At 48.2% G+C, this 18,194-nt stretch overlaps 1 protein-coding gene across 1 annotated transcript; it reads left to right on the top strand.

Moving 5' to 3' along the window:
• Positions 1-798: 798 nt before the first annotated feature.
• Positions 799-9,683, top strand: LOC119283969 (syn-copalyl diphosphate synthase-like). The gene is made up of 13 exons (XM_037563301.1): positions 799-819; positions 912-1,224; positions 1,329-1,512; positions 5,980-6,194; positions 6,353-6,473; positions 7,325-7,437; positions 7,539-7,771; positions 7,860-7,975; positions 8,082-8,180; positions 8,369-8,614; positions 8,862-8,967; positions 9,142-9,348; positions 9,465-9,683. Exons 1-13 carry the CDS (start codon positions 799-801, stop codon positions 9,681-9,683), a joined length of 2,193 nt encoding a protein of 730 aa, XP_037419198.1.
• The last annotated feature ends 8,511 nt before the right edge of the window (positions 9,684-18,194 follow it).

The following is an 18,194-nucleotide window of genomic DNA, read 5'->3' as shown; positions in this document are numbered from 1 at the left end:
GGGGGGGGGGGAGCTTTTAAAAAAAAGAAGGAGGTTCGAACCCCAGCTTCTGCAATGATTGCGATGCACACAAGCATACAGGTGGCTAATAGCACCAATCTTTGTTCCATGGAATCTTGTCTTGGTTCGCGAGGATGAGTTACCACCTACATGGAAGCAATGAAAGTGATGGAACTGCCTCCAAAGAGTGGTTAGATTTTGTGGTTGCCTGAACATAGTGTGTTTGTTGGAGGCAAAAGTGCAACCGATGGTAGAGACAGCTAACATGCATAGGTGCACATGTGACACAGTTGCATGCTTAGAAAAAATAGGTAGCGAGTTGCATGTAAAAAATGTAACTTATGATTTATGATTGATATACATAGGTGTTGATGTGTCATGGTCACATGCTTAGAAAATTAGATAGTGGGTTGTAGTTGCCATTTAGAAGTAGGGGACATGAAATCATTGTGCTTGTATATAGTATTCACGACCAACTCGGATTGCTAAAACTGCAATAATATACAAGTAGAACTGCTCTTACATCAATGGTATTCATAGTGCATATATTCTTACTTCTATATGATCTGTTATACACATCTAGTCTTTGTGTTCTTGTTTTTAGTGAACCATACAGGAGAACGACATGTATTGTGTTAATGTAACAATGCAAGGGAAAACTTTTTCCTCTCTTTTGTTGGCCTTTGCTGGCTTCCATATTTGACTTGCATGCTTTCCAGGTCTAGTAGAGGCAGTTCGTCCAAGCAAACAAAATGCAGAGGCACAAGCACCAATTCCCGAACAACGTGTAAGTCGAATATGGGGCGTACACATATGCATGTAAATTCATATATGTTTTTAGGGGGCAAAGTCAAATTGACTGACCAGAACGAAGATATGCGCTTAATTACTGATGAACATATTATAACTAGATCAAGGCTGGCGACGAATCAAGCAAGCTTTCCCACATGATCGAGACCATCCGAGTGGCGTTGAGTTCGATGGGTGGAGGCGAGATATCTGTTTCAGCCTACGACACTGCCTTCATCGCCCTTGTCAAGAACCTAGACGGAGGTGATCGGCCACAGTTCCCCTCTAGCATTGACTGGATCATTCAAAACCAGCTACCAGATGGTTCGTGGGGTGATGGCTCATTTTTTCTGGTCCAAGACCGACTTATGAACACCCTAGCATGTGTTGTGGCGTTGACGTCATGGAACCTTTATGTTGACAAGTGCGAGAAAGGTATCGATTACCTTTCTTCATTGCTGTTAGGATGTTCATCAATACTTCTGGTTTTACCTATGTCCTCAAAGTCTTTTATATTTACATGATCTTGTTTATTGTAGGCATGCATTTTATCAAAGAAAAAATATGGAGATTGGCTGAAGAGGAAGAAGATTGGAAGCTAATCGGCTTCGAAATTTGCTTCCCCTCGCTCCTATGCATGGCCAGGGACATGGATCTGGACATTCCTCACGATGACCCTGCCTTCGAAGCCATATATTCCAAGAGAAACCAAAAGCTCAATAAGTACGCATAGCTACCTAAATTTATTCTTTTATTTTACAAGTATTATTTAACATAGTCGAATTTGCCCAATTTTAAGTGCGGTGGTGTGCGATAAGACATGACAAAGAACCAAACAGTCCCCTAGGGCGTGTTTGGTTGCAGCAGTGAACAGTAGCTGCATTGCATACACATCTCAACCCAGCCTGGTTGAGCAAAAACAGCTCCAAATACGTCATCTGCATGTTGTTTAGTTGCCTACATCTAGGGTCCCTGCATTAGGTAATACGCAAGTGCACTTTGTTTTGTTGCCTGCATTGGCCCAAGCGGCACATGGGCAAGGTGGTTGGTTGCATACAGCGTACATGGTGTGCTTACATTGTATCCTAGTTGGTGAGTTTACCCACAATGATCACACCTAGCACACCAACGCCACATCACAGCAATGGCGATGAACTGGGCGAAGATGATGAAGTTCTTCAGCTTCAGCCCAAACTGACAATCCACCTTAGCACCTTCCACTTTGACATCTCCAACCTTGCCACTGTCAACACTGTTGCCTCCGTGCTTTCGCACCCAGTCGGAGTAAGCTTGTTCTGCTGCCTGCCTAGTCTTGAACCCTCTATGGCTGTTGTTGCTATACAATGCCACTTGTGCACTAACTTCTTCCCATGAACTGTAAACCCCTGGAGCCTTACCGATAAACACGGCAATACCACTTGCCCTAGCAATGCACAAGAGCAAGAGTTGAAGCAGCAAATCAATGGAGCACAGAAGTAGCAAGCAAAGTAGCACACAACCAACAATGAAGCAAAAGAGAAGAAGTAAAGCATGCATGATCATACGGTATAGCAAGTTCTACCTAGCACCACCATGGTGTTATCCTACCACCACATCCAAAAGAGGGTGTCGTCCTACCACCACATCCAAAAAAGGGTGTCGTCCTACCATCGTAAGTTCACCATCATCATGAGAGGTTAGTATATGCCACCTCATCAAAATATACAGACCATCAAATAGTTTTCCAGCCCTAGCTACACAACATGTACGTCATCATCGTCACCGTCGTTGCCACCGCCATCGCCATCGCCGTCGGGGATCATGCACGCTCACAGGCACAACTACTCTAGTAGTAGTGCTTTCCCAGCCAGCTCCTGAGCCACAACACCTTGTGAGCGTCTGCCATGGCAACGAACCCAACACCCTGGGCCTTGTTGTCAAGCAGGTGATTGAAAGATGCCATCAGAGCCTCGTTGTTGAAGCCACCCTGGGTCATGACAGTGCCATACAGGTCAGGGTGGACGTGGAGGGGCTTGCACTCCCTGATGGCTATTGCCACCTCCTTCATCACCTCAGTCATGATGCAAAAGACATTAATCTCCTCCTCCATCAGGCCTCCTATCTTCCTCTTCCTATCATGGACGGGGTAAAAGGGCTTGTCGAAGGGCTTCTCGAGGGGATTGTCAGGGCCATCAAGGACCTCGACGTCCGGGGTCCTAGGGAAGTCTGGCATGGGAGACCCAAGAGGCTCCCCCGAGCCCATGGCATGCTTCCCAGTTGCCACCCCGAAGGAGAAGATGTGTTGCATCTGGCTGTAGTTCTGTATGGGTATGTTGAGGAACTCAGTGCCCCTTGGGTGGTCCTAAGAATGAAACACAAGTGTTGTTAGTTGCGATTAGGAGTAGGCAATGGTGGATAGTATGAAAAGGAAGAGGGTTGTGAGCTAACCGTGACATGGCCGGCGTAGTGCTCTGCCTCCAGAACTATGGAGCAAGTGTTCTCATCCCATGAGGCGCCGCTAAGGTCTCTCAGTTTGGACACTTGGATCCATTGACCTCTCCACTTTCCTCAGGTGGTTGTACACCTGGGTGGTGGACACCTCCTGCCCACAGAACTCGAACACCTGCTTCACAACGGTGTTCAAGTGCACCTCCTTGAAGCCCTTGTCAGTCCTAACTCCACTAGAGATGAGCTCACACATCTTGTTCAGCACGAAAGTGGACATGAACGACTGCCACTTCATGTTGTTCGACCTACCATCCTTCTTTGCCTTTGCTGTTGCTACCTTGAGTGCAGCGGCAGCAGCAACAAAAATAGGAGTTTGCTCAACGAGCACTACTGGCACATAGACAGAATTAGATGCGAACACCTCTAAGTCAGGTGCCATCTCGGACATAGGCTGCGAGTCCTCGACAATCGATGGAGCAAACTGGCTGTCGGACAGGACAAGGGTCTGACTAAGATCTTGCGTCTGCGTGGTCATGTCCTAAAATCGTAACACACATTGACAGTAAGCATAGCACACAACATACCGGACAATCCATGAAAGTGGGAGCATACATCTACATGGTTCATCACTATCATACCAAGCACATGCTTCATCACTATCATACCAAGCACATGCTTCATCACTATCATACTAAGCACATGGTTCATTGCTATCATATTAAGCATACCTGACAATCTATGACCAGGAATATACATCTGCAACAAACAACATGCTACAAATGGACCACCCATAGCTCAAATCACAGATCTAAGCACGAATCAACACAAGCACAAGGTTCAACTCTACTACTAATCTAGCCTACCACATGCTTGAACATCTAACCCTACCACAACTTACAACCGCATAATAGCAATCAACCATATGAGCTCATAGTTTAGAGCACTAATCAACCGTGCATCTACATCAAACCCTACTGCAACTCATATCTAGCTAGAAGGAACATAGAGAAAGGGGGACTGAACTCACAGAGGCCATGGCTGCAGCTCGAGGAAGAGGGGGGAACGGTCGTAGAAGATCACCCTCGGCCGGTGAAGGACTGCCGACGCCGTGGACCGCCGGCCGATGAAGATGCGCCGCTTACCTGCTTGTCGGTGCCGATGCGTGTCGGCAAGAAAGCTTGAAAGGGGGGAGAATGGTGGTGGGAGTTGGGGCGGTGAGGGAGGGGGCTAAATAGGGGCGGACTCAGCGGGAGGTGAGCCGAAATTCTCCCGCTGATTTTACAGCGACGCGGGCGAGCTCGCTCCATCTCCCTGGTCGCACGAGGAGAGAAGCGCGTCGCCCGAGCCAGGCTCGCGAGCTACTGGTGATTCGGGCGTTTCCCCTAGGCCTGGCCTGGAGGTGCTCTAAGGTTCGTGCCATATGGGACGCACAGTAAACGCATGCAACTAAACGGGCTGCTTTCTTCCTGCGTGGGCCTGTTGGGCCATATGCAGGCAACCAAACACGCCCCTAGTGATTACAGACGATGGTATTGCTTAGCTGGTTAGATGATGTACGAATTTTCTTTTTTCTCTTACACTATTAGAATCGTCTTTTATGCTGAGTTTCAAAGAAACTCGGCAGGGCACATATTAAACTCGGCGAAATCTTCACCGAGTGCAAAACTCGATGCAGCGCACTAGGCTGGACGGGGCCCGACAGCTGCCGAGTTCATTCAATCGCGAACTCAACGAATATATAAACAATGTTTGCCGAGTTCCTGCCCGAAAAAACTCGGCGAACCACACCGTCAGACTGGACGTGCAGTTAACGGAAGTGCCACGTGACACAACTGTTTACCGAGTTTTGTTAGACTAAACTCGACGAAGCCTGACAAATAAAAAAGTCCACATGGCACAACGCATTGCCCAGTACAAAATATCTGCCGGGTTCTTTATTCAGCAGAACTGGGCAATTTGTTTGCCGAGTTCCACACTTGGAAAATTTCTAACCAAATAGGGTGCGCCACATGGCACAACGTTATTACCCAGTGCCAAACTTCACCCAGTTCTTAAAAACAGAAGTTGGGCAAACAATTTGCCGAGTTTGAAACTCGGCGAACTTATATTCTGTCAAGTTCTTTTTGTTCGCTGAGTCCTTTTTCATCGGAAATTGGCATAGTCAGAGCTCTCCCGAGTTGCTTATCACTGTCGAGTCCAATTTTGGATCAAACTCGGTAGGGAAAAGTTTGCCGAGTTTCTGATAGAATGAACTCGGCGAAGTGTCGGAACTCGGGCCAAAACCAGATTCTAGTAGCGTTATGTGTGAAACCTTGATTTAGGGTTCAGCGCTACCAACAATAAAGGAGGAGTGAAAAAATCAGTTCTCTCTCTTTCTTGGGAGAGAACATGGCTGTGCACTCGTGTTTTTTTTTTGTGAACACTGTGCTGACGCAGACGATCATACATACACACATACACTCATTCCTGTGAACGCACGCAAACACATCCTACACCTATGAGCACCTTTGAGAGGCTAAGCCGGCATATCATCTTGTGATTCACAAAGTCATCACATGCGCATCCGTAATCGACGGGAATATCTCCCCCTACTGAACAAACATCGCCGAAAAGTCTGAAATAAATCCAGAAAAATGCGAGCGCCAGTGGTAACTCACCTAAACAGGGTTGTGCACTGGTGTTGATGCAAAGCGGGCCTACTGGTGTGATACGCATCCAATTCGGTATATGTAATTAATTGACCTGTTGCCTCTCATATTGTAGGATTCCTTCGGATGTATTGCACACTATGCCAACGACTCTACTTCACAGTGTGGAGGGAATGGCAGACTTGGACTGGGAAAGGCTGCTTCCGTTGCAGTGTTCAGACGGCTCCTTTTTTTCATCACCCGCAGCCACAGCTCACGCTTTGAAGGAAACAGGCGACCTAAAATGCCTCAAATTCCTTGACGAAGTCATCAAAAAGTTCGAAGGCGGAGGTAACATCAGTACCAACAAGCTGTATAATCCAACGAGATACTGAATTTACACATGCTCAAACGCAGGAGTGTAGGGTGTAGACCTTTTGTGCTAGGGTGAATTTTGATGTTTGAATACCGAAACTAGCTCTTGTTTACTCACCTTTCACACATGTCAGCGTCCTGTGTCCATCCTGTTGATTTGTTCGAGCGTTTATGGGCGGTTGATCGTTTGACGCGTCTGGGGATATCAAGGCACTTCACCAGGGAAATTGAGGAGTGCTTAGATTATACTTACCGGTAAGCATAATGCATGCCTTCCAGAATCTTAACCCGACTCTCTTTACCTAATTTTCTGCATGTTTGATATGTTCTGTTTGGCGCTATACAACATCACCCCATTTAGTTCAACCAAAGTGTGTTCTCAGGGGGCAGTGCTTCCTCCCAGCTGGCGCGTGTTTGAACCTTGGTTCTTACACGGGTTTCACATCTCCTTCTTTATTAAAAATCAGTAGGGGCTTCTTCCCCCTATTGGTCTAGGGTTTTTTAAGTGTTTGGCCACCAAACTCTATTACAGTGTAGGTTGAAACTTGTAACAAGGAATACTTTTCGATAGATTTACACATTTGTTTCAGTCTAAATATCGAAAAAAATGTATTCAGAGGTTTGAAATTTATACTAGATCGAGCATTAGACAAACATAAAATGATAACTAGCATATGTGTAATCATCTGGTGCCATGGGTGACACTAGACCACCACACTATCCACAGTTCGTTTCTCCTTTTCTTAATTTATGAAGAAAATAAGGAGGAAAGGAAAAAATATGGAGAGAAAAGGAGATTATTGCAATGCCAAGCTCGTTTACCATTTCGACCGCTAAAAAATGGTTTTGCATCATAGTACTCGCTGCCGTACACCAGTCTCTACCTACATTCTGTCTTTTATCCGTAGTCGTACCTTTTGTCTGCAAGTAGTACAACACTAGCAGGTGGTTACCCTAGCCTTCAACATCAATCCATCGTATGGACCATGGGCACCAAATCCTGAGTTTTGTTGCTGTATTTCTTAAACTTCTTTTTGCTATAATAAGTGAAAATATCTTTTCCTCATAGGGAAGTAAAACTATTGCTAAGTTATATACTTTATCAGGTACTGGACTGAAAATGGGCTGAGCCACACAGGGTCCTGTGCAGCTTCGGATATCGACGATACTGCGATGGGTTTCCGTCTCCTCCGTTTGCATGGCTACCATGTCAATCCATGTAATTTAGTATAGTGTTTGCTAAGTTTTTTAAAATGCGCAATCATATTCATGGACTTTTAGCCTCTGGTTTGAACGTGTGAATGTATGTATGGTACATAGGCGTGTTTAAGAAATTCGAGAAGGACGGCGAATTCTTCTGCTTCCCAAGGCAGTCGAGCCAATCTGTCACTGCCATTTACAACACATACCGTGCTGCTCAGGTCGCGTTTCCTGGCAAGAAGGACGACGTCCTTCGGCGGGCCGAGCGGTATTGCCGCACATTTCTCCAGGAGAGGCGCGCCTCCAACAAACTCAGCGACAAGTGGGTCATTCCCAAGGATTTGCCAGGCGAGGTAGTTACACCAAATTATTGTCCTGCATATAGACTATAGAGGATAGAGCAATATGGAGGCAGTGAATTCTTGTCTGCTATATTAACAGGTAGGATACGCACTGGACTTCCCCTGGAAAGCAAGTTTGCCACGGATCGAAACAAGGTTGTATCTAGAGCAATATGGAGGCAGCGACGATGTGTGGATTGGAAAGGTCCTCTATAGGTAACTTTTCATTTCATTTCACATTGAGGAGCACCCCGCTCACGATTTCAGTTCTAGGCAAAACCCATAGAAAAAGCTTTATCCCTAACATCAACAACCTATTCAGAATGCCTCTTGTCAACAATGACCTGTACCTAAAGGCGGCGAAGGCTGATTTCACCAATTTCCAGCAAATGTGCCGACTTGAGTGGCATGACCTGAAAAGGTGAGTATCGACCAAATTCATATAGGAACTACTCCCTCCGTCCCATAATACACTAGTGTAAAAAACGCTCTTATATTATGGGATAGAGGGAGTAGTTCCTATATACAATGTCGTTCAAGTAAGGGTGGTATGACAGGAATAATCTGTATTCTAACTCCAAATTTCTTACATCTATATTCTATAAGCAGGTGGTATGACAGGAATAATCTGCAAATGCGTGGTCTGTCTGAAAGTAGCGCACTGAGAGCTTACTTCTTAGCTGCAGCCAACATCTTTGAACCGAACCGAGCAGCGGAGCGCCTGGCATGGGCTCGCACGGCGATACTTACAGATGTTGTCTCCGCCTACTTTCAACGCAACGGTTGTGCTCCGGACTTGAGAGAACGGCTTAGTACTAGTAACCTCACTCGCGACCGCCACCACAGTCTATCAAGGTTTGATTGAGCATATCTCTATGTTCCTTCATTGTGTAATACTACTTTTGTCTCATTTTTGAAAGAAAGAAAGAGATGATTTTCCTCAATAAAAGAACATAAATAAATAATACTACTAATTAAAACTACTGCCTAGCTACCTTCTATTTTGTTTTATCCAATAGTTGGCTTAGTGATCTACATGACATGCATGAAAGAATAACAACACTCTCCCATTATCTAAAACGACATGTGCGTGTGCATGCAGGGTAGCAATAATGGATTGGACAGAAAATAGCATACTACATGTTCTTCAGGAGCTGATCACGGACCTTGGCAAATTTGACAATACCACCGACACTCTTCGCAAAGCTGTGAAATATCTTACCCACGCTCAAATACATTCATTATATACACCTGATATAGATGATACTCTTTTTTAGCCGAAATATATGATACTATTTACCAAACATATACTGTATGTTCGATGTTACACTTTTGTTCAATGGAAACATAAAATTATAATTTAAGTCCTCTAGCAACTGCAGTGGAAGGATTGGCTTATGGCATGGACTGCAGAGGAGAGAAGTGGACCATGTGAGTGGAGTACAGCATTGTTGTTAGTTCGCACAATCGAGGTCTGCTCAGGAAGACACAGTTCGACCGACCATCAGCTGAACTTTTGGGAGTATACCCAGCTCGAGGGGCTCACCTCTTCAATATGCCGCAAACTTGCATCTAGGGTTCTTGCAAAGGTTTGTATCTATTGTGCATATCAAGAATTCTTATACATGTTTATATACCCATTTGTCCCTATGGGTGCATGATTTCTCAATTAATCCACGACAATAATTTTCAATGACTCAATCAGCATGGACATAGAATGGAAAACATAGAGGATATAGACCGACAAGTGGATTTGGAGATGGGAGAACTCGCTCATCACGCTCTTCAGAGCTGCAACGGTATCAGAAAACTGACTGGGCAGACTTTTCTCCACGTGGTGAAGAGTTTCAACTACGTTGCCCTTTGCTCATATGACACAATTGATTGCCATATCTACAAAGTCTTATTGGAAGATGTCATTTGAATCATCTAGCATGATTTATATCAAGTTTATATCTAGTAGACACGCAAAAGCAAATTTGCCTCTCTAAAGAAAAAATACCTCATCTATACTGATATGTGATGAATAATTCTTGTACGGTAGTATGGATTATCATGGTTGTATCGATTGTTTACAAATGTATATTGCTCTTTGCTTTATTAGTATAATTATCAGCCATCTGGTTTGGCATGTGTCGATCTAGTGTATTCATAGACATGTTGCCTATATAACGTGATCTCAACCTATGTCATAATATCATGATTGTTTTATTGATCAATTTCACATGTGTGTGCTTATATTTTGTGTGTCACTGCTTTACAAGAGATGCTATTTGTGAACCTAAACCCCGATCCAATAAGAAAAGCTTCCCTCCCGTGGTTTTTAAGGTGATCAGAGAGGTATTTAAGGCGTTGTAGGTTGATTCCCCCCCCCCCCCAGGGAGTCTTGGATAAGGGGGTATCCGGACAGCCGGACTATAGAAGCGTCAAGATACAGGACTCAAGACTTCGGCTCGTGTCCGGATGGGACTCTCCTTTGCGTGGAAGACAAGCTTGGCGATCCGGATATTATGTTTTCTTCCTTGTAACCGACTCCATGTAAACCCTAGCTCTCCAGTGTCTATATAAACCGGAGAGCATGGTCCTTAGAAGGCCGATCACAATTACAAGCATACCATCATAGGCTAGCTCTTAGGGTTTAGCCTCTACGATCTTGTGGTAGATCTACTCTTGTATTCCACATATCTTCAATATTAATCAAGCAGGAAGTAGGGTTTTACCTCCATCGAGAGGGCCCGAACCTGGGTAAACATTGTGTCCCTTGCTTCCTGTTACCATCAGCCTAAGACGCACAGATCGGGACCCCCTACCCGAGATCCGCCGGTTTTGACACCGATATTGGTGCTTTTATTGAGAGTTCCTCTGTGTCATCGCTTCGAGCCTTGATGGCGTCTTCAATCGTCAACAACACGGTCCAGGGTGAGACTTTTCTTCCCGGACAGATCTTTGTGTTCGGTGGCTTCGCACTGCGGGCCAATTCGCTTGGCCAGTTGGAGCAGATTGATAGCTTCGCCCCTGGCCACTAGATCAGGTTCGGAAACTTGAACTACACGGCAGATGTCCGCGGGGACTTGATCTTCGACAGATTCGAGCCTGCACCAGGAGCACCGGACAGCCACGACGAGCACGGCCTAGACCTGCTGTCGGACAGTGCCCGGGACATCATCCCCGAAGCAGCCTTGGATCTAAATCCAGGACAGGTTGCGTTGCCTATGGACGGAGGGCTGGACCCCGCTCCGCAGGCCGCAGACTTATCGGCGGTGGAGCCGAACACGGGTCCCACCTTTGTGGAGGCCTGTAACCCCGGACCCCCGGACTCATACCCGGTTGTTGGTCCTGTTCCGCTCACTCTCGAGCCAGTCGAGCCAGGTTGGGCTCCAGTAATGGAGTTTACCGCTGCGGACATCTTTCAACACTCGCCCTTTCGTGACATGCTGAATTCCTTGAAGTCTCTCTCTTTGTCAGGAGACTCTGGGCCGAACTATGTCCGGCCCGAGTGGGAAGCAAGCGACGAAGGAATTCGGCGCCCACCCACCACCCACTTCATTGCCACGATCGAAGAATTAACCGACGTGCTTGACTCCGAAGACATCGGCGGTATGGACGACGATGCAGGAGAGGCTCCAGAATCCCTGGAGCGTGGGACTACTACCTTGTCACACGATATATACATGGTAGATACGCCCAATAAGGATGGTAGCCCGGACGATAAAACACCCGGGCAAAAGCCAAAGAGGCGGCGCAGACGCCGCTCAAAGTCCAGCAATGGCAAAAATAGCGACAAGAGCGCAAGAAGGGTTGATGTACCCGCAAACTCCGAAAGCAATAATGACCACATGGACCCAGCGATGGAGCAGGACGAGCCAGGTCACGCCAAATAAAGTTCGGAGCAAATACCCGATCATAATGATCCGGAGGGACGAGCTCAGGATGCCGCCCCAGAACAGGAAGATAGTCCGGCCGACAATGCATTCATCATCCCAGACGAACAAGTGGAACGAGACAACCTCCACAGAAAGCTTATGGCCACCGCAAGAAGTCTAGAAAAGTAGAAGCAACGGCTCAAGGCCGCACAGGAAAAGCTAAGTCGCAGATGGAATAAGGTGCTAGACACTGAAGAAAGATATGGCGATGACCGCCATACGAAAAGCTATCCGAAGCGCAAGCTACTGTCAGAATTCGACGACGCGGCCGTTCCACCAAAAGAAAATTCGACCAAGAAACTAGACGTACCGCCTCACAACCATAACAGAGTGGCGCCGGACACTGCGCACAATCCACGCGAGCATCCGGATAAAAAGACCGGTGCAGCCAGGTCCATATATGGATCTAGAAGACGCACCCTAGCGCAGGACTATGGTCACCTAAATGCTCATAAAAGCCAGATACCAGTTCGGAATCAACCCCGAACACAACAACAACCGACTACATGCCACAATGCGTCTAGATACAGAGGGGCTACTCACCCCCTGTGCTTCACCGAAGAAGTACTGGACCATGAATTCCCACAAGGCTTTAAACCTGTGAACATAAAAGCATACGACGGCACGACAGACCCAGGGGTCTGGATCGAGGATTTTATCCTGCATATTCACATGGCTCGTGGGGATGACCTCCACGCCATCAAATACCTTCCCCTCAAGTTGAAGGGACCAGCTCGACACTGGTTGAAAAGCCTCCCCGAAAACTCAATTTGGAGTTGGGAGGAACTCGAAGACACTTTCAGGGCCAATTTCCAAGGGACTTATGTCCGGCCTCCGGACGCAGACGATCTAAGTCACATAATCCAACAGCCCGGAGAGTCCGCCCGTAAGCTTTGGAATAGATTCCTCACTAAGAAGAATCAAATTGTCGATTGTCCGGACGCCGAAGCCTTAGCGGCTTTCAAACACAGCATCCGTGACGAATGGCTCGCCCGACACTTCAGCCAAGAAAAGCCAAGGACAATGGCAGCCTTAACAAGCCTTATGACCCACTTTTGCGTGGGTGAGGATAGTTGGTTGGCCCGTAAAGGCACCAGCGACCCCAGCACATCCGAACTAAGGGATGGCAACGGGAAGCCACAGCGTAATAAAAACAAAACGCCAAAACAAGGAAGAGAGCCCGGATAACACGATGGTTAACGCCGAATTTAGGGGCTCTCAACCTGATCAGAATAAGAAGCCATTCAAAGGCACTAAAGACGGACCGTCCGGTCTGAACAGAGTCCTGGACAGACTATGCCAAATTCATGGCACCCCGGAAAAACCTGCGAACCACACTCATAGAGAGTGCTGGGTCTTCAAGCAGGTCGGCAAATTAAATGCCGAACACAAGGGGAGGGGCACACCAAGCAAAGACGAGGATGAACCTCACCAGCCGAACACTGGGGTACAGGAAAAATTCCCGCCAGAGGTTAAAATAGTAAACATGATCCACGCGACTCGCACATCCATGAGAGGGCATAAACGCGCGCACATAGAAGCGCACGATGTAGAGCCCGTCGTACCCACGCCTCACTATTGGATGTCCCATCCGATCACTTTCGATCACATGGACGGCCGAACTAGTATTCGGCGCGGAGGATCACAGGCCTTGGTGCTTGACCCACTAATCGACGGATACCGTCTCACCCGTGTCCTCATGGACGGCGGCAGTGGTCTCAATTTAATATACGAGGACACTATCCGCAGAATGGGGATAGACCCACCCAGAATTAAACAAAGCAACACCACCTTTGAAGGGGTGATACCAGGCGTTGCAGCCTGCGCCAGGGGCTCCGTCGTGCTGGAAGTAACATTCGGCTTCCCAGGCAACTCCAGAAGCAAAGAGCTGCTCTTCACTATCGCACCCTTCCAAAGCAGCCATCACGCATTGCTAGGAAGAACGGCCTTCGCCCGCTTCAACGCATTGCCGCACTATGGCCACCTTACACTCAAGATGCCTGGTCCCCGTGGCGTCATCACCGTTAGCGGAATCATAAAGCGCCCTTCACGCGCAGAGGAATACGCGACGGCCCTGGCGGCCGGACTATAAGCGGCCTCCAGTTTTAGAAAACATGATTGGTCATTACGACCATAGACACGGTTAGACGAGTCCGGTAGCCCGGATAAATTCAAACAAGACACTGTATATATAATCCCATAAGGGAAACCAGGGGTTGTCTATATTTAATACAGCCCCACGCTTGGCTCGACCTTATTGGCAGGCCAACAGCTTACACTCTTATTACTGATCGCATACTTACGTTGCGCCCTCCTACGAGTTTTTCTTTTTTACAGACAACGTTCGCGCGATACCCTTCCAGGATACGGCACAACGGAGACAAAGGCGCAGACATGCAGCAGGGCCCGTGCAACAGGTTTCTTTTTAGATTAAGCCCCTGTGTAAACCTTTTCTACTGCATCTTGTTGTTTAACCATCTCATGGGTTCTATACCCACAGAGGATACTGCCGTTTTTGGCATTTGGCCACGGCAGACTAAATTGCACGTACCTAGAAATAAAGGGCTTAAAATAGGCTCTTGTCAGCCTATCTTCTTTTACAAAAGACCGAATACCCTCGGGAGTGTTCGGCGTCACGAGTTTGGCCGTATATGCATCAGCTCCGAATCATGTCTTGGTCAAAATGTTGGGTTTGCCCGGCTCCTGGGTTTGCCGCCTTATGTTCCGCTATCATCCGGCTAAGGCAGGCCAAAGGAGAATTACTGCGATTGCCCTGGTTATTCTGGATGAGCGCCTCAGTAGAGAAAGCCGAAAACTGACCATCATGATACAGCGAGAGACTGTTCAACCACTCGAAGACTCACCGGAATCCCTAAAGATTCATCCGCCTTAACGAAGGGCCGTTTCCCGGCCATGTACACACGCGCCCTTATTCAGATGCACGTGGAGGTACCAGGGGCTACATAGTAGCCGCACCATTAGACTCACATGGCTAAGTGAAAGTATTACAACTATATAATCCGGTTGCCTAGTTCGGCGTGTGATCACCTCCTTAACGGACCAAGACATTGGATCAAGTGTGATTATGCATATTTTTCGCCAACACCCCCGCATTGTCCGCGAGGGGGCTGAAGCCAACGACTGCTATCTTTCAGACTACTTGTACATATAAGAATAGCCGCAAAGGGAGGACAATCATACTTCCGGGCAAAAGTATAAAACATAGCCTCATAATTAAACTAAAAGTGTTTTCTACAATGATCCGACTTATCACTCGAATAAAGCACTCTTCGATTACTGCGACTCTATCAGGCGGGCACCTTCTGTGACTTGCGCCAAGTAGTGCTCGGCCGGATGTTGGCCTCCCGCCGGATCCTGGCTCGCTATTACAGTGGCCTCCATATCCATCCAGTAGACTTTAACGCGAGCTAGAGCCATCCGCGCACCCTCTATGCATGCCGACCTTCTCAGGGCATCAATCCGGGACACGGCTCCAAGGAATTGTTGCACCAAACCAAAGTAGTTATCCGGCTTAGGCCCCTTCGACCAAAGATGGTCTATTACAGACCGCATTGCAAGTCTGGACATCCTGTGGAGCTCCGCCATAGCAGCCACCTTCTCATTCAGTGACAGCGGGCGAGTGGGAGCATTAAACTACGACCAGAAAAGCTTCTCCACTTCTTCATCGCCTTGACCCTCGAAGAACTTGACAATGTCAGCTGTACTATTCACCAAGTCCGCATATGCGTCCGCAGGACTGATGCGACCAGCCAGGGGAGCATACTTCGGATCCAAGAACCTCGTCCGCAGTAAGTACGAACCCCCAGCCACGATTTTGTCAGCTTGTTGGAGCTCCTCCCGCATACTTCGGATCTCGGTCCACATCTCCTTGGCGGCATTACGTGCCTTGTCCAGCTCGGCCGAACTAGCCTTATTCTCCTTTTCAAGGAGTGTGTACCGGTCGACGGCATTTTTTAACTCTTTAGCCATTTCGGCTATCTTTTCCTCGCTTCGGCGACGAGCAGCCTGTTCGGCTCTCAACTCTTCGGCCGCCTTTAGGGCAGCCGCATTGCTAGCCCGAGCTTGTTCCTTGGCTTGAGCAAGTTTCGTCCTCAGGGCCTCCACGGCAGCAGCACCATCTGTAGTGCCAATACATTGCATTAATATTATGCCTCTTTGGCATATTCCTATATATTATAATAAAAACCAAGCACATACCCTGGGACTCCTCAAGCCATTTATTCACCAACGTGATATCGGCATCGATGGATCCAATTTGCCTCCTTAGCTCGGCAACTTCAACAGACTGGTCGGCTGCCGGATCCTTGTATACCTGCACACATGTACGACGCAGCCATTAGTATATGATCCCCCGTTTGCCGCCTATGGCGGGCAACCAGAGTCTCAGGGGCTACTATCTATAGGGAGCACACCTAGCGCATGCTTCATAACCAAAAAGTTGTGCATTTTTTCACTACATACCTCAAAGCCTTTGAGCAGGTTTGTAAATGCCTCATTCAAGCCGCTGGTAGCGGATGAAATCTTCGTGAGCACCGTGCTCATTAAAGAGCGGTGCTCCTCCGAAAGCGCGGCTCGCTCCAGACGGCCCGTCAGTACGTCCGGCCGGACACTAAACTGCGCCGGACCCTTCTCATCGCCCCCCGTGGGAGCCAAACGCTCCGGGCTCAGGGCGGCTGACGTACTAGCCTCCGGCTTCGGCATATCCGGACTCCTCCGTGACGACACCTCCATGTCGCCCGCCTCATGAGGCGGAGAGTTGGGTGGGGTTTCACTCCATCATCTCCGGGTGAAGGTCCCCCGAAGACGAACTCTATTGAGAAGAGCTGCTCGCCGTACTACAAAAAACGAAGTCCTGGTTATGGATCTCAGAGTAACATCTCACCTTCAAATTAATGAATGACTTACGGCTCGTTGGAGGGCTGGCCCATTGGTGGGCATGACGTGGTGAGGGTGCCCGTCGCGGCGGAGCCCCTTGGTGATGTTTTCTTCCCTTGCTTGGGCGTCTCCGCCTCCAAATCTTCGGAGGCGGCCCTCTTCTTCCCGCGCAGGGAGGAGGCTTTGACCTTCCCTTCCCAACTATCCTCCATAGGAGGGTTAGCAATTTCCCCGGTCTGGATGCGCAGTGCATGAAGTTTAGCTTCACTGCCCTTTCCTTCGCCTTTCCCTGAAGGGATTTTGCTGAGCGCCCGGTCCAGCATCTTTGCAATGGTGGGACCAGGCGAGCCTTCAGGAAGTGGTGTCGGACACCTAATTCTCTTCGCCTTGTCAAGCCATTCCTGGCCGCGGAGGGAATGTTAGAATAATAATCATGATAAATATAAATAAAGTGTCCGGCTTTAAGGTTACTTACTTAGGCATCTAGGCGATTGCAGCTTAGGCCCGCATCCTCGGTGGTGTCCGGACACTTTGCTTGTGGTCCAAAGAATAATTTACACATTCCTTCGAGCGTCAGGCTGAAGAAGTGCTTAATAGTCTGCGGACCCTCTGGATTAAACTCCCACATGCGGAGAGGCCGGCGTTTGCACGACAATATCCGCCGGACTAGCGTTACTTGAGTTATGCTGACAAGATTTATGTTCCTCCTAATAAGCTGCCGGATGCGATTCTGCAGTTCTGGTACATCGCCAGCAGGCCCATAACTCCGTCCCGCATTGGTCCAAGACGCCAACTGTGATGGAGGGCCTGAGCGGAACTCGGTGGCAGCTACCCACTTTCTGCCTCTGGGAGCGATGACATAGAACCATCTCCGTTGCCATACGTCGGACACTTCCGGAAAAGAACCCTCTGGCCATGGGGCATCGGCGTTCCTGCTTATTATGGCGCCTCCGCACTCCGCATGTCGCCCCTCGATCATCTTCGGCTTCACATTGAAGGTCTTTAGCCATAAGCCGAAGTGTGGGTTGACGTGGAGAAAAGCCTCGCACACGATAATGAAAGACGAGATATGGAGGATGGCGTCTGGAGCCAGATCGTGGAAATCCAAGCCATAATAGAACATGAGCCCCCTCACAAAGGGGTCGAGGGTGAGGCCTAGGCCTCGGAGGAAGTGAGGAGTAAACACGACACTTTCATTGGGCTCCAGCATGGGGATGACTTGCCCCGGAGTAGGAAGCCTGTGCTGGATATCAGCAGTCAGGTATCCAACCTCCCTCAGCTTCGCAATATCCTCCTCCTGAATCGAGGAGGCCACCCACCGGCCTGCTGCGTCGGATCCGGACATACTGGAGGATCTGGGGTGTTGGAGCTTAGGTTTTGAGCGATGGAGCTCGAGGCGCGAGAAGGAGCAGGAGAGGTGGAAACGAGGCGTAGGCCTTGACCCCTTTATAAAAGGGATGAATACCAAGAGTCCTCAGCGTGACCGCTTGAGACTTATCTAAAAAGAAACACGAAATTATACCAACAGTCGCCGTGGGGTCGCATATGCCCATATTGATGAAAGATCCCGTATTAAGAGGGACACGATCTCTGCTTTGGCAGGACGTGCCGATAAA

The sequence above is a fragment of the Triticum dicoccoides genome, chromosome 4A (assembly GCF_002162155.2).
Source record: "Triticum dicoccoides isolate Atlit2015 ecotype Zavitan chromosome 4A, WEW_v2.0, whole genome shotgun sequence".
Classification (NCBI taxonomy): domain Eukaryota; kingdom Viridiplantae; phylum Streptophyta; class Magnoliopsida; order Poales; family Poaceae; genus Triticum; species Triticum dicoccoides.
Note: the sequence above shows the minus strand (reverse complement) of the source record. Positions and strands in the feature narration are given on the sequence as shown.